The following is a 17577-nucleotide window of genomic DNA, read 5'->3' on the forward strand; positions in this document are numbered from 1 at the left end:
CACAGAAATGTGTGGTTTAGTTATAATATCCAATGAGACTCTCACAATCATGAAGTTAGACCGTGTCCACTCCAGAGACACACCAGCTCGCACACAAATATCATTCAGATGAGGCCAAACTGACAATATCCCAAAGCTAATTTACCCCTGGGTTTCCTTCAGACTCCCTGGCCAATGGGACATTCAATTTCATTAAGTCCTGGAGCATGGATGCTTGAGCCAGCACCCTTACATCTTTATCATCAAAGTTAAGCATATTAAGTTAATGGGAAATTTGCATGCTAGCATAGATCCATGTAAAATTTGGCCCTCCTAGCCCTCCTTCCCATTGACACACACACACACACACACACACACGCACGCACACGCACACACACACACACACACACACATACACACACTGCATGCAACTGTAGCATATCCCAACTATAATAGACTTGATTTATTATGGATGGCAGTACCACTCTACAGCGATGGCACCAGAGAGTAATACAATGGTACTTTGATATATACCATGGTACTGAATTATTAGCATATTGATGTCCTAATGGTATTTACAAAGAATAAGACGTGTCTATGGTAATAAAAGTGTAGCCTACTGTTTAGTGCTTTTGTTTTTTAGTGATGATGATACTGTAGTGACCTCTTCTGGTGACATTTGGAAACGGAGGGGGCACAATTTTGGGAAGCTGCCTTTGAAAGGTAATCAACTTTTATTCTTAAAATAAATTAATAAGTAAACGTAATTCAATATTAAATTTGTTTATTTATCGTTTAATTTACACGCAATATTTCTTTATTTACTCTTATACTATGTTTAACAATAACATATAGAATAAAACCATTTTACAATAATAATTTCATTATCTGTCCAGTAGATGGCCATGTGTAGGCTTATTTCAAAATTTCGGCATTCTGGTAATTGTAGAATTTGGTTGATCTTCGTTGAAAATTGTTGACATTTCTCTTGCATTATGTATTAACATGATGAATAATTCCACACAAAGTATGCAACTACATGGAGATACTGAATGCAACGCTCATGTCACAGTACATTAGAAAGTACAATAATTGATAATCATAACTAAACAGGTGGCACACCTTACAGCTATGAGGACATGCTTGTGTTTCTATTATTGACAGGTCACTTTAAAGGGCTTGTATTGTACAAGGTCGTATATTCAAATGGAAAAACAACTTTTTCTGTTTTCTAAAGTACTGCCAGTTTTTTCCCCAAAAAGACAAATAGGTATTTGGCATTACACCAAATAGGACATCAATATATCCTACCCTTACAACAACCCCCCTTATTTTTTTCTTCCTTAAAATGTAAAGGTTTAACTTAATTCTAAATTGAATGTAACTTAATTTAAAAGCCCAAAACATTTTCAAATATATATATTTTTTTACTAATTAATATACTCTACATTTTATATAGTAGCCTATGTACATACATATAGTATGCCTTTATACATTTTTCATATTCTATTCACTAGTATGCCCAATGTATTTTTAAGATTGTTTCTGAGCTGTAATGTTTTTAATACATTTCAAATTCATTTGAGCGTGTATTTTCAATCTGTTAGGAAATTATATATTATTAATAATAATAATTAAATAGGCTGTTTGACATGCCATTGTGATGTCATGGTTTCAACGCAGGCGTCTCCGCCCACTCGCTTTGTTTTTTACTGTCAGACGCGGTGGCGTGTGTTAAAACGCTAGCGTTACACCATGGCTTTTGTGTAGCTAGGAAAGACGTATGATTGAATAGTGCCGATTTAAAAAACACTGATCTCAGCTAAAATCGAGATCTGATTTAATTTGAATTAATCAAAGATTACAGATATTTTTCGCCGCTGGCTGGGCTGACCATACACGAAAATGGATCAGGCGGCGAACCGCTATCAAGTGGTAAGTAATATACTCGTATAATTATTGTTATATAATACGATTAAGTATAATATGTTATGTAAAATAAGATGTACGTCTAAAGATAGGTGGATAAAATGGCAGTGAGCAGCAGAGCGGATATGACTTCCGCATCATCAACTCACATCTTCAACGCTGCGAAGTAATAAAGGACCGTTCACACAAGTTTCGTTTTTGCGTTCAGAAACAGCTGGACGTGTTTTTAAAAGTCGTTTTAACTTGATACGCCGTGTTTAAAACAGTAGACGCTGTATAAACAACAAGGCAACGTCATTCTGACGCATACATAGACCACCAACTAAACAAACCGGAACAGACAGAACGCAAGAAACGGTGTACACGGCCCCTAACACAACTAGAGATCTGATGCTGTGTTTCAAAATCTAGTGAGAATCCTACGTAGACAGCATTTTCTCTCGTTTGGAACATTCAAACGCATTCTGAGGCATCATAAGCGCTTTTGGATTGTTCCAACTCATTTTGAGGCATTATCACTGTGTTTGGAACGTTCTAATGTATTTTAAGCCATCATGTGCACATTTGGAATGTTTACAAGTGAGGTGTGTAGGCATAATAGGCGCGTTTAGAACCTTGAATACATACTGAGGCATTATATGCACATTTGATCCATTCTAACGTATTTTGTGACGTCAAATGCTTTTGAAACACTCTAATGCATTTTGAGGTTGCATGGGTGCGTTTAGAACTTTGAAAAGCCTATTTGTTAGGACATCATATGCACATTTGGAATGTTCTAACCAATTTGTGGCATCATATGTGCGTTTGACCCGTTCAAATGCATTTGAATGCATATATATATATATGTTTGAGGTTTCATGGTGCATTTAGAACTTTGAAAAGCCTATTTGTTAGGACATCATATGCACATTTGGAATGTTCCAGAGGCGAAAATTTCATCAAAATGTTGGGGGAGAGACAATAAACAGTTTGGAACGTTCTATCCAATTTGTGGCATCATATGTGTTTGACCGGTTCAAATGCATTTGAATGCATATATATATATATATATATATATATATATATATATATATATATAATGTTTGAAATTTTCACACACATTTAAGGCATCATAAGCGTATTTTGAGTCATAATAGGCACATTTAGAACTTTGAATGTGTGTTTCATATGCACATTTGAAAGATAAAATACATTCTGAGGCAAATGGACGTTTTGACTTTTCTAACACATTTTGAGATGTCATATGCTTTTGAAAAGTTCTGATTCATTTTGAGCCAATGTATTTTCGTTTGGTAGGTTCAAACACATTTGAGGCATCATAAGCTCAGTTTGAGAAATAATAGGCGCATTTAGAAATTTTAATGCATGTTGAGGCATCATATGGACATTTGGAAAGTTCAAACGCATTCTGAGGCACATGCACATTTTGACTATATGCTAACTAATTTTGAGACGTCATCCTTTGTAAACATTGTTAAGCATTTTGAGGCATGCACATATGGACAGTTCTAACAAATTTTGAGGTGTCATATACAGTATGTGAAACGTTATAATGCATTTTGTGCCATCATGTGTGCGTTTGTACAATTCAAATGCATTTTAAGGTGTCATATACGTGTTTGAATGTTCAAACACATTTGAGCCATCCTAAGCACATTTTGAGGCATCATATGCAAGTTTAGATCTTGGAATGCGTGTTGAGGTATTATGCCCATTTAGAATGCTCAAAAACATTCTGAGGCAGCGCGTGCACATTTAGACAGTTCTAAAGCATTTTGAGGTGTCATAAATGTGTTTGAAAGGTTATAATGTGTGTTGAGGCATCACATACGTGATTGGAATGTTCAAATGCTTTCTGAGGCATCACATGCACCTTTGGACCATTATAGCCACATTTAGAATGTTTGAACACATTTTGATGCGTCATAAATGCATTTTGAACATTCCAAACACACCTATGATTGCAAACGTTCTGCTGATTTGTTGGCAGCTTGTTAGATTTTGACAAGAGTGTGTTATAATCAATTGTGTGTGTGCGTGTGTGTGTGTTTTTCCCATCCTGAACAAAAAGCACTTTGGCCCACATAAGTATTCTGGATCCAGAGCCGATTATTTGATTTTTGAAATTTGTTGGTGGCTTTATGAAAAGCTGAGAATGGTGAAAAGAAGTAATAGCATGGTATTCGTTGAAGTACCAGTACCCTAAATCATAAAATGGAGGTTAAAGTGTATATAACAAGAGATACTTAATCTATCATTGAGTTAGGCCCTAAAAATGTATGAAGGAAGAACAGAAAATAACAGGGCATATGAATTGGAGAATGGTTTTCCAATTCATATGCTTTTTAAAATGCCCTGTTATTTTCTGTTCTTAAAATCTTGGAGGTCTGTTTAATATATTTTCTTTTCCAAAAAAGAACACCGCAAATGAAATGTAATACCGGGAGTGTTGGGTAATTCATCTAGCAGGCTGCTGTATGTTCTTTTCATCGTTTCAAGGAAGGAAAAAAAAATGCTTCCCTTTGGTCACAAACTTTTTTGATCTCATGTTAGGCAGTTGCTGTGCAACCACCGCTAAATAGCGCCTTCTAGATGTGTCAACAAATAGGCCTAACTGGTCTTTCCATTTGAAGGTAAATCGATATGTAGGCGGCAGGCGCTTGTGGTTTTACCACAGTAACCATTCTCAGAAGTCTCTTCCTTCTATATTTTATTGCACTCAACCTTTGCCACATGAGCTCCCTTTCATTATTATCCATTTTATTATACCTGTATCACAATATCAATGTCTCACTTCTCTTTTTCTAGCATACTGCAAAATTGCGCAGCAGTTTTTGTAGAACCAGGGCCTAGACAGGCCAGTAGAGATAATCAGTAACAGAAATACTGTTGGTGCCAGACGGGCTGGTTTGAGTATTTCTGTAACTGCTGATCTCCTGGGAGTTTCACACACAACAGTCTCTAGAATTTACTCAGAATGGTGCCAAAAACAAAAAACATCTAGTGAGTGGCAGTTCTGTGAACGGAAATGCCTTGTTGATGAGAGAGATCAACAGAGAATGGCCAGACTTGTTTGAACTGACAAAGTCTACGGTGACTCTGATAAGCGCCCTGTACAGTTGTGGTGAGAAGTATATCATCAGAATGCTATTCTAAGATGCGGGTTGGTGCTGTTTTGGTGACACGATGTGGTTTTAATGTTGTGGCTGATCACTTATTTCTTATTTCTATTTAAACTGATATCTAGCAGCTTGAATGCAGCATCATTTCAGTTGGCATTCATTGTTTCAGATGCCATTGTAGAAATTTTGTATTCACAGTCAGCCATGATTGCTTTAATCAATGAGTCAAAATGAGTCAATGTCAAATAACAGGACGGTTACTAAGCTAAAGCGAGTAGTATTCGGCTGGTTATGCGATTCTAAAATGGCAGCTACCATGTGCGGACCCACTTCATGAAGAATGAAACTGCTTTTATAAGGTTACTGTTATGATCCTACATATATTGCAAAATTACAATTCATGTCTTTAGGAGTTAAACTGTTTAATGAGGAAAACATTACCTAGCCCACCTTTTAATAATCGTGTATTTTTGGACTTTTAAAAATTGAGATTTTGACATTCTTGTTTTTATGTGAATAAATAAAGGTGCATTTTTAGTTTCAACACTATTTGTAATTCAGACCTTTGTTGGACATGAAAAATGTACTTCATTCTATATGACCCACATTTGGTTATCGACCATTGAAAATAATAAATGTTCAGATGTAGCCACACTGAGAGCCCCATCTCTCTGGGTGATAACCATATAGGGTCTTAAAAATGAAGAAACAAAAAGGAATGTTTGTTCTGAACTTCTAGCGTTATCGCCACTCCAAAAAAAAAATGTTTTTTCTTCTAATTTTTTACTTACACCATTGGCATATAATGCAACCAGGGGTGCAGAAGTCAACTGATTTTAGTAATGATAAATACAAATAAAAAAAATTATATAAAAATTAAATAATGATGCTCCCACACTATAATCCATTTGTCATTTAATTTAATAACCAGTTAATCATAAATGTTAATGCTACAAAACGTATATGTGGGACTCTAAAATACCACATGCAAAAAGCCAGTTTATAAGCACAATATAATTTAACATACTTAAAGGTGCACTCAGTATTTTTGCAATATAGGTTGGAAATTATGAGGACTCACATGAGAGAAATTCTCCAGTCATAACAGTAATCTTATAAAAGCGGTTTTATTCAACATGGAGAGGGTCTACACCAGGGGTGCCCAATACATCAATCGCGATCTACCAGTCGATCGCAAAGGCAATGCTGTTAGATCGCACAAAATTTAAATGTACTTTCGTTAAATTTTAATAAAAATATATATAATGTCTTTCCTTTTAGTTTCTGTCTGACTTGCACTTGACGAGTAAATGTTGACCAGGCGAGGTTTTGTTTATTCAGTTGCCATGACAACTAGGTTTGCTGATCTGCGCCTTCCAAGGACTTCTAAGAACAGAGCGCGAAATTGCGATGCTACTGCCCGGATTAGGCAAAACTGAATGGAATCAGACAGTTTTGCCTAATCCGGGCAGTAGTATTGCAATTTCGTGCTCTGTTTCAGAAGTCCTTGGAAGGCGCGCATGCGCAAACCTAGTTGTCATGGCAACTGAATAAACTAAACCTCGCCTGGTCAATATTTACTCGTCATCAGAATAAGGTAAATGCCCTGGCTATTGTAATCTATTGTGCTGTAGGTATTTTGGGTTTAGTGTTAAAACTGAATGATATCAACATTGAACATTGTTATATATTTTTTTTATTAATTAGAAGATGAATTCCATGTAGGGATACATGCAGTAGTCCCAACAAGCATTTTCTTATTTGAAATTAAATTGTGTTTTTTTAGTTGGTAGATCTTATTGAGTTGGTCATTTAAAAGTAGATCATCACACAAAAAATTGTGGGCACCCCTGGTCTACACATTCTGGCTGCCATTTTAGAATCACATGACCAGCCGAATACTACTCGGTTAATCTCAGTAACCCTCCTGTTACTTGACACTTTCACTCATTGATTAAAGTAATCATGGCTGATTGCGAATACTAAATTTCTACAATGGCATCTGAAACTGAAAACTATTGATTTTAAATGATGCTGCATCCAAGCCACTAGGTGTCAGTGTAAGTCCAAGATGACACAAAGACAAAGTTACTGTGTGCACCTTTAAGAAATAATTATTGAGATTTTCTCATATTAATACATTTTAATTTCACTGTTTATCCATGCATTCATGTTTAGTGTCAGTTTTACTTCCTATACGGCATTAATATTGTATTCCGTCAATAACGTTTACAGAATATACTTGAACACTCCATTACATAGTCATTGTTTTTAGTGCACACTGGATTAAGTCAAGCCCTTTATAATTACAAGAAAACGGTGTGTGTGTGCAGAAAACATAATCAAATTAGTCATAATATTTAACAAAAAAATGTAAGGGGGCAGGGGAAAGGTACAGCTTTCGGAGGTTCTACCCATCTCCGCCCTCTTGCATTTTTTTTATGAAATATTGAACTTTTTTACACTAGTTGCGGAGTTTTCAGTGGACTAATGTGGGTGCTGTTTCTGTGCAAGTCTAGTCATAACATAGATGGCTATACCTCTTATCTCCAATCTACTCATGATGATTTCCCCTAACCGCTTACTACAAACCTTGGAGATTGACTGACTGCATTGGAGATGTTTGCTTCGTCCCTGGCCGTTGTTGTGTTTATGTAACCACCCTCTAGGTTGTCCGCATTGCAAAGCTATTGAGAGAGACTGATTTGCCATTGTTCCTGATGTCCTTGATGTGGCCTCACAGTGTAATCATTCTCATATGAACTTCATCCCTCATTGCATCTAATTCTGTTTCTGTTTGCCATTTAGTTGAGGATAAACGAGTTAAACATTAGAACATTGACCCATGCAAAGACTTCCACTGCTTTCAGCCTTGAGGCCTCAGTAGGCCTCATATATTATGGTATAGGGATGGGCACGAGTACAATGAAGTGACAGCAATAATAGATCATGAAAACACTATAACTTATATTACGACACTTAAAAAAACTACTCTAAACATTCCATTTAAACACCCAATGTTTTGTTGCTTTTAGTCCATGTCTGTTAGCTTTAAATACATCTATATGCTGGTGTACTCCAAAACAATTTGAATGCCATTTAAAATGTGTAGACTTTTTATTTCCGGAAATACGGACCTAAAATACTGGTGACTCGCATTGCACTTCCTAATTTTTTCAAATCAGAGCAAATTATGCGTGGTATAATGTGTTGCGCACATTCAAGCATTCTAACCTTTAAAGTATACCCATTTGACTGCAAGCCCATACAAACATGTTCATTGCATGCACATTATGATGACACTGTGATACTGGTTAGTACAGTTTTGACTAGTTTCACACCTCTGGATAAGAAGATCAATGCATGGCCCAGTGTGGTTATTAAACCATAAAAGGGTGGGATTTAATTAAAGAAATGTATTGTCCGTGTGTGCTACACTTCAAAGTGAATGAGCGCTCCACTCTGTCACCCACTACACACAAAGGGTGCACATGATATGGTGTTGTCAGTGTATGAGTGGTTGGCTTCACACACTTTCACTTTAAAGCCAGTAGCATATGCAGACTAAATATTATTTTTTATTAAATTGCAGCCTTTTTGAGTTTAATAATCACACTAGGATATATTGCGATTTTAATTTGATTAACTGTGCATTCAAATATTAATTTATTTTCCCATATATTTCAAATTCCATGTCATTTTATTTTTAATTCAGTTTTTATGACTGGATTCCAAAATTCTGTCAGCGATTTCCACATCGAGAAAACTATAGGACCCTCCTTGCATTCAAAATCAGCAAGACGGAGCAAAATCAGTGGGCTGGAATAGAACAAATTACGGCTTATTGAGACTTTGGACTTGGGTGATTTATCTGTCGATTAGCTAAGACAAAATGACCAAAATGCACATCTCTGTTTTGCATGGTATTGCAGAGTGGTTACATTCCAAGTCTTGTAATCAGAAGGTTGCTGGTTCAATCCCCACAAAGAGCAGCCATGAACCATTTGGCTCTTTATCAAGGCACTTAAACCCAGGTTTCTCCAGAGGGTGTTGACACATTGTACTTTAAAGTTGTTTGGCACAGAAGCATCTGCTGAAAGGACTGCTTTTACGAGGCTGCATGTGATGTTCACGAAATTCACCAGGCCCCTCGTATGTACATCACTAGATGATTGGCTCGAAATGAGCCATTAAACAGGTGCAGCTCTAGGGACAACCTTGTGCCTCTGTCTCGAGGTGTGCATTACCGTCACTCTCCTGTTACTGTGTGAAATATGCTGTTAGCAAACTTTGTTGGCAGAGTCTCTGCGTCCATCCTGTTCCTCTGATTTGCCAAATGAGTTCCCTGCAATCTTGAACTGTCATATTGCCGTGAAAATGCAGTGCTCCGAAGACTATTTCAGGTCATTTCATGCGGATTTAGATTCAAGGTGCCTTTTTAATGCCACATTTTTCATTCAGTGCTTCTTAATACCACCCTGGTATTGGAAATTTTGCTCTACAGATTGTTTTGTTCTTTGTAGGGAAAAGGGAATAAGGTTATGCAACCAAAGAGACCAAACTGTTACTCAAGTTGTTGACATGTTCCTTGCAGTGTTAGCTGATCTCCTCCGTTGAGAACATCACGGTTTCAACTGAACCAAAATTATTTCAAGATGGACCTTTCCAGGACAAATGTTGTAGGTTCAATCCCGACAATGGAAGACCCATGAGCTATATGGACGGGAATCGGAAGAAAAGTACCTGTAGCTCAACTAGAAGAGCATGACGTTAACAGTGTCAAGATCATGGACTATTTGTGAATGATGAATGCAATTAATATCAGATTTACTGCCCTTAGCAGCCTGTTACAAAATGATGAGTTTATTTCACATTTTTAAAGATTCTGGCAAAATGTTCAAACAAAACCAATTAAAATATGTTATGCATTCTTTGTGTTTTGTCGTAATTAGTGCTAATTAAGAAAAAAGTCATGTTTATCTTTAACAACACATTGTCATATCAACAACCATCCAGTAATACTTCTACTTATTTAAAGCCTTAAGTACACATAACACAGTAGCAGTTCTTGGTTCATTTAGAGTCGGATATGAAATGGCTTATAAGTGTCATTAGTTCGGGAAGTAGCGCTGTATGTTTCACGCTCAAAAGACTCAAAAGAACCAGCTCATAAGAGTCATTCATTCAGGAATCAATCTACACTGGTCGCGCTGTACGCTTCTCACTATTGATTCAAAGGAACCTGCTAATAAGAGTAATTAATTCACGTATAAGTCTAAAATGGTCACGCTGTGTTTTGCGGTCTAGATTCAAAAGAACCGGCTGATAAGAGTCATTCTTTTGGGAATCAGATGACACTGGTTGCGCTGTATGTTTCGCGCTGTTGATTCAAAAGATCCGACTCTTTTGAGAAGGTTCTTTTAAATCTACACTGCAAAATCCATTCCAGAACGGATGACTCTTATCTGTCATTCATTCACTAATCGGGCTACACTGGGTGTAAGCCTAACCCTAACCCTAACCCTAACTGTATGTTTTGTGGTGTAGATTCAAAAGAACCTGGTCTTAAGATTCATCCGTTCTGGAGCTTTTGCTTTGTGATTCTTTATTAGCACAGTCAACACAGCCGCTGACAATGCGCAGACGTGGACTGTATGCATGTCTAGGAAAACTAGGCTAAGTTGTGCACGGACAGAGCTGTACTGATGCAAAACATACTTTACATGCACTGTGCATCCAGAAAACCAAAATATACTTGAGTCTTTAATGTCAAGCCCTTCTAAGTTTGAGTTTCTTTAGTAAAGCATGGCTTGTTTCCATTTTTTTTTTTGGTCCATCTGCAGTTGCACAATGAGGACGACCCCTCTGAAGGGTCTGCCAGCGGCGAGCCGTCCACTTCCTCCCAGGCCGCTGCTGCTGTGGGCGGTATTAGCAACCCTGCGGCAATAGATATAGAAGCCCCACCTCCTCCTTATGCCAGTGTGGCCCTGGGAGCAACAGCTGCAGCAGGTATGAACACCTGTAGGAGTGTTACCTCCTCACGTCACACCTGTTTCACAACATATTGAATCTTATTGTCATAGTGATTATCGTAAAATATTATCAGAGTGATAAAATGGTGATGTTAGCAAGTGTGATAAAGGTGAAATGTCAGATGTAGGGATACAAACACAACCAGTGAAAAATGTTGACTAACTTGACTGAATTTATGTTTGCCATGGCATGATTAGATACAAAGAGGTATTATGCTTGAATGCTTAAAATAGTTATTTAGACATTGTTTGAAAGACAACAAAAGTATGGCGTTCATGTTTGAGGTAAGTTTAGGTTTTAGGCTGTAGTTCTGCATAAATAAATAAAAAATCTTTCATTTAAGTATACTGTTAATAGAGACCATAAATAGATCACACACCTACTGACACTAAACTGACACCATCTACAAAATAAAGGTTGAAGGGAGTCTGAAAGTAAAGTGGTTCAAGCTGAATACATTACAGAGATGAAAAAAAGACTCTGGGTGGTTCTGGATGGTTGCTTGGGTTGTACAAACTGTTCAGGATGAGTTATGCACCAAAGTTTAATATTGAAGGTCAGGGGTTTGTTTTTAAATTCCTAACCCTAAATATGTGAAATAGTAATAGTGATTCTTGTCTTATCAGTATCAATACAATGCTGCCTTGAAATACTGCTTGAAAGACTCATTGCTAGAAAAGTGTGGCATATGGCTGACATGTGTTCTTTTTGGTTTTCAGAGAGCACGTTTCTGGGGGACTTTCCCGTGCCGCCACCATACAGCATTGCCACATCTCTGCCTACTTACGATGAGGCAGAGAAGGCCAAAGCAGCAGCCATGGCTGCTTCAGCGGTGGAGGTTATTCCACGAGTGAGTATCTTATCCAACTATGCACCCACTCATTATGCAGAACGATGACTGCGACTTTCCACTGTGACTTCAGTAGAGTCTGCTAAACAATCCCTAGAAGGAAATTGCTGTAATGATGAGTTTTGCTAGATGGAGTGAGGTTTATGATCAACTCTTACATCTTGTCTGCTTTTTAAAGGAATAGGTCACCCAAAAATGTCAATTATGTTTGTTCGAAACTATTCTGTGGAACACAAAAGGTCAGTGTTTTTAAGAATATCCTAAGCCATTCTTTTCCACATATTGAAAGTCTGTGGGGACTCAAAAATGATAAAAAAGCACCATAAAATTATCATAAATGTAAGTCATACCACTAATGCGCTATATTATTCTATATAAGTCTACTGAAGCCATTCAATAATTTGTTTCGTAGCCCTAGTAAATAAGTTATTATTCACTAGGGCTGTCACGATTTTTACATTTGGCTGACAGTTACCGATAATTGTCATAAAAATAATTGCGATTTATGATGATTAATTGTCATACAAATTGTCATTCTTAAAGGAATATTTCGGGGTTCAATACAAGTTGAGCACAATCGACAGTATTTATGGAATAATGTTGATTCCCACAAAAAAACAAAAGCAAAAATCTGGGTTACAGTGAGGCACATACATTGTGAGTGAATGGGGCCAATCTGAAAATGTTAAAATACACACTTGTTTCAAAAGTTTAGCCACAAGATGTAAGCAATATGTGTGTTTACAAGATTTTAGTGTGATGAAACCACTTACTAACCTTTTCTGTGTAAAATTATAGCCAAATTTACAACTGTGTGCCATAATGATGTAATGTAAAAATGATAAATTAAACAACTTTAGAGCTCAAATAATACATGTGTTTTAACATATGAATTAATGTAAGTGCTTTTATCAAATTATAAGCTTCACATTTCTTTTAAATCCTCCAAAAATGGTCCCCATTCACTTCCATTGTAAGTGCCTCACTGTAACCTCGATTTTTATTTTATTTATGTATTTTTTATAAGAGGGACGAGTCAAAATAAATTTTAGTAATCAACATTATGCCACAATGCTATTATTGTGGTTACCTCAAATAATCAGTGGTGGCTCAGCGGTTAAGGCTCTGGGTTACTGACCAGAAGGTCAGGGGTTCAAGCCCCAACACCACCAAGACACCACTGTTGGGCCCTTGAGCAAGGCCCTTGAACCTATCTGCTCCAGGGGTGCCGTATCATGGCTGACCCTGCACTCTGACCCCAGCTTAGCTGGAATATGTGAAAAATAAATAATTTCACCATGTATATGCAGAAATGTATGTATAATGTGTGACAATTGATCAATTTATTTAAATAATCGCGATCAGGCCTATCATTTATTGTTCAACTTCCTTTCTTCCGCCAAAGCTGTGAAATGGACTACGAAAGGCAAATGGACTACAGAAATGGCTCACTGATGCCAGATGCTTTTGGCAGTCATATCTAGAAGGTAACCATCCAGTCTCACGAAAGATGCATGCGACTTTAATACGTTTATTAGGAGTCCCACAGCAACCCTTCACCTAAACCTAACCCTAACCTATGTAACAGCAAATGCGACTCTGGCGAGACTTTGGCATCCGTACGGTTACCTTTTAGACACAGCCGCTTTTGTCTCTCACCATGTAGATCTTCCTGTATGTCTCGTTTGGTCACAAAATATGCAGAAACATTGTCATTTGACGGCATTGATGCCATTTTTTATTTGAGAGCTCTAGCAGATGTAAAGATTTTCAGCAAATAACGACTTAAATTTAGGTCTGCTCCACACACAAAGCTATCATACGACTTCAGAAGTACCTCATCATGGACTATGAATGTATTTAGTGAGAGACAGTTTTAGGATGTGGTGTGCCACAAGAAACCGTGACCTACATAAAGAGTTCCATAGATACGGTCTCATTCCTAGGAGCTTAGATGAAGATATGTTATTGTACATTGGTCCCAAAAATGTCTGAATGTCATTGCATTAGATAACAAAATGTCAAATGAATTGGCATCTGGGAACTAGACCTAGATGCTAGACATTTCTTTTTAACTAAGGTCACATTTCTGAGCCATTTTAGTGGATGTATGAAGTCAGTTCCCCTTTAGGTTAATACAGATGTTCTAGAAGAATAACCACTGTTAGACTATTAACTATGTACATGTTCCAGTAACATTTGCTGACCATAAAAGTGTACATATAATTTGAAAGTTATACACGGATGAGCCAAAACATTATGCCCACTCACAGGTGAAGCGAATAACATTGGTCATCTCTTAAAAAGGCCACATGTCAAGGTCTGGGTAGATTAGATGGTAAGATTTCAATCAGTTCTCGTAGTTTCTCAGTGGTGAGTACCTACTGACAGTGATCTGAGGAGAGACAAACCACAAACAGGTGACATGGTGTTGGGCACCCAAGGCTCATTGATGAGTGAGGGCATCAAACTCTTAAGTACAGCTAAATTATTGAAGGCTATCTTGTCTGGTCTGAACTGACAGAACGTCTATTGTGGCACAAGTCACAGAAAATGTTAATGATGGTTACAGGAAGAATGTGTCACAATACACAGTGCAGCAGACCAGTCAGAGTGGCCATGATGACCCCTGTCCACCATTGAAAGTGCCTACAAAGGGCATGTGAGTGTTGGAGCTGTACCTTGTAGCAGCGGAAGAAGGTTGTCTGGTCCGATGAGTCCCGTTTTCTTTTACATCACATGGAAGGCTGTGTACTTGTGCACCGTTTACCTGGGGAAGTGATAGCACCAGGATGCACTGTGGGAAGACGACAAGCCGGTGGAGGGAGTGTAATGTTCTGGGCAATGTTCTGCTGGGAAACCCTGGGTCCGGCCATTCATGTTGATGTCAATTTGACACATGCCACCTACCTAAACATCCTCGCAGACCAGGTACACCCCTTCATTGCAATGGTATTCCCTAATGGCAGTGGCCTCTTTCAGCAGGATTATGTGACCTGCCACACTGAACACATGGTTTGGGAATGAATTTTGGAACATGATGAAGAGTTCAAGGTCCAAATTCCCCAGATCTCAATCCGATTGAGCATCTGTGGGGGATGTGCTGGACCAACAAGTCCGATCCACAGCAGATCAGCCTTGAAGCCTTTGGGACTTGAAGGATCTGCTGCTTAAGTTTTGGTGACCGATACTACAGGACACCTTCAGGGGTCTTGTAGAGTCCATACCTCGTGCGTTGGCACTGTTTTGGCGGCACACGGAGGACCAACATCATATTAGGCATGTGGTCATAATGTTTTGGCTCATCCGTGTATGCATTGGTTTATCGTTTAAAACCTGACCAACTGAAATGTTTTGCGTAAAAAGTGTGCTTGTAGTATCTTTCATTAAAATAAATTCCACTTGGTTTGATGCTTTGTTTTCTAATATAATTACTTGTTAAAATGATCTTTAGTGCTCCAATACATTTTGGGACAACTTTATGTTGTATAAGAAAGTCTATATGCGGCATTAACGTATGTGACTATCACTTTTCATGTTCAAAAATATAATGTTTTAAACCAAGTATTCCTCTTGTTTTCTATTTTGTTGTTGTAGTCTAGCAGCTACGTGGTTATGGTTTTAATTTGTTAACGGCTCATTTTCAAGAGCTGTTTTCCAACCCAAGCTCATGTTTGTAATCTGTTCCAACGTTCAAAAACAAACACAAGGGGATTATACGTCTGAAAAGTTGTTTATTTTCTCGTGTCGAGCTGTCAAGCAATGTATATTTTTTTTATGGACACAGACAAAAAGTAGCAGCATTCTGCACCAGCAAACTGGACACAATGAACAGAGCTCGCTCAAGCCCTGTTATGAAACCCCTTCAAGAAAAAAAAAGAATGAATTGGAGCATTATTCAAGACGGTTGATTGTTATACAACATCACACGGCTCTGTTCCGAGCTGTGGTAGAGATGTGAAGCTGAACTTAAAGGGATAGTTCACACAAAAATGAGCATTTTCTCATCACTTAGTCACCCTCATGCCATCCCTGATGTTTTTACAACACAACACAAACATTTTTTAAAGAATTTCTCAGCTCAGAATGGTGGCCAGAACTTTTAAGGTCCAAAAGCACATAAAGGCAGCTTAAAAATTATCCATACGACTCCATTGGTTTAATCCATGTCTCCAGAAGCGATATGATAGGTGTGGGTGAGAAACGGATACATTTTTAAGTCCTTTTTTACATTTCAATTCTCCTCCATGCCCAGTAGGTAGGAATATACTTGAACAATGTGAATCACCAAAATCAAATGAACTTGAAAGTGAAAGTGAAGATTTATGGACAAAAAAGTACTTAAATACTGTTCTGTTTCTCACCACACCTATCATATCGCTTCTGAAGATATACATTTACTACTGGAGTCAGATGAATTACTTTATGCTACTTTTTTAAATGCTTTTTGGAGCATAAAAGTTATGGCCACCATTCACTTGCATTGTATAAACATTCAGAGCTGAGATATTTTTCAAAAAATCTTTGTGTTCTGCAGAAGAAAGTTTACTCCCCAACATGCCATCCCAGATGTGTATGAATGACTTATGTGTCATTTTCACCCAAAAATGAACAGAATAATAATACAGTTACATCCATAAGTCTTTTTCTTTCTTTCTTTTTCTATCTTGATAAGGATGAGGATTTTCCTGTTCCTGATGACTTCAGTGATGCCGATCAGCTGAGGGTCGGAAATGATGGAATCTTTATGCTGGCCTTCTTCAGTGAGTTACACAGAATGTGTTTGTACAGGTTTGGCAATAGAGCGCAACCATGCCCGTCCACACTGTCAGCCATCTTGAATCTAGAGGTTTTTTTCCCATTCATTTTTTCCATAGGGATTTCATAAAAAGCCATGAAAGCTTCGAGGTGAACGACAACATAACCTTTTGATTTGAAGCAACAAAGTTTTTAAAAATGAAACAAAATGACGAAAGTACAAGACTGTGTACTTAACGTCTTTAATGAGGGAATTAACTACAATCCCATGAAGCATTGCGAATGACTTAATCAAAATTAAAAACAATATAAATATATTAAACTATAGATTTAAAGTTGTTGATTATAATTAAAGAAACAAGATGTTGGAAGTTTAAAGCAAAATATTCAGATATACACAATTATATAAGTAGTTTGAGAGTGCAGGGAGACTGCGTTGTTCACAGGTGCAGTCGTTGCAGAGCTCTTCTGGCGCACATTGTTTGCTGTGATTCTCTTATTGGTGAAACTTTTGTCTTGAGCAGCATGGGTAGTGTAGTTCTTCCCTATGAATTCTGCTATTAAATGCAATTTTTTAAATAAATGAATATGGAATAATGCAGACATATGGCTTCAACAGAAGCATATACCATTGATTTACAACCATGGTAAGTCCGTATTAAAAGGTTTACAAGTTAAAATTGTCTATGGAGAAAATGAATGAGATTTTACGTCCGGAACCAAACTGTTGTGCGCTCTGTAGTTGTAAGGTCCAAGGTCTTTACTATTATGCTGAAACATGACGAAAACTGACTAATGAGGACATTCTCAGCAGTCCTCATTAGTCATAAAGGCTTAGGCGAGGTTTAGAATAGCATACTATCGAACTACTCATACTATTTTATCACTATTATATCTGTGCAC

At 37.5% G+C, this 17577-nt stretch overlaps 1 protein-coding gene across 1 annotated transcript in view; it reads left to right on the plus strand.

Moving 5' to 3' along the window:
- The first annotated feature begins 1670 nt into the window (after positions 1 to 1670).
- Positions 1671 to 17577, plus strand: part of ndfip2 (Nedd4 family interacting protein 2) — a 25109-nt gene continuing 9202 nt past the window's right edge. The window contains exons 1-4 of the mRNA XM_052127186.1: positions 1671 to 1914; positions 10877 to 11042; positions 11786 to 11916; positions 16592 to 16679. Coding sequence (XP_051983146.1) covers positions 1885 to 1914; positions 10877 to 11042; positions 11786 to 11916; positions 16592 to 16679 — 415 coding nt within the window. The 5' untranslated portion in view covers positions 1671 to 1884. The remainder of the gene's footprint in view (positions 1915 to 10876; positions 11043 to 11785; positions 11917 to 16591; positions 16680 to 17577) is intronic.

The sequence above is a fragment of the Xyrauchen texanus genome, chromosome 5 (assembly GCF_025860055.1).
Source record: "Xyrauchen texanus isolate HMW12.3.18 chromosome 5, RBS_HiC_50CHRs, whole genome shotgun sequence".
Classification (NCBI taxonomy): domain Eukaryota; kingdom Metazoa; phylum Chordata; class Actinopteri; order Cypriniformes; family Catostomidae; genus Xyrauchen; species Xyrauchen texanus.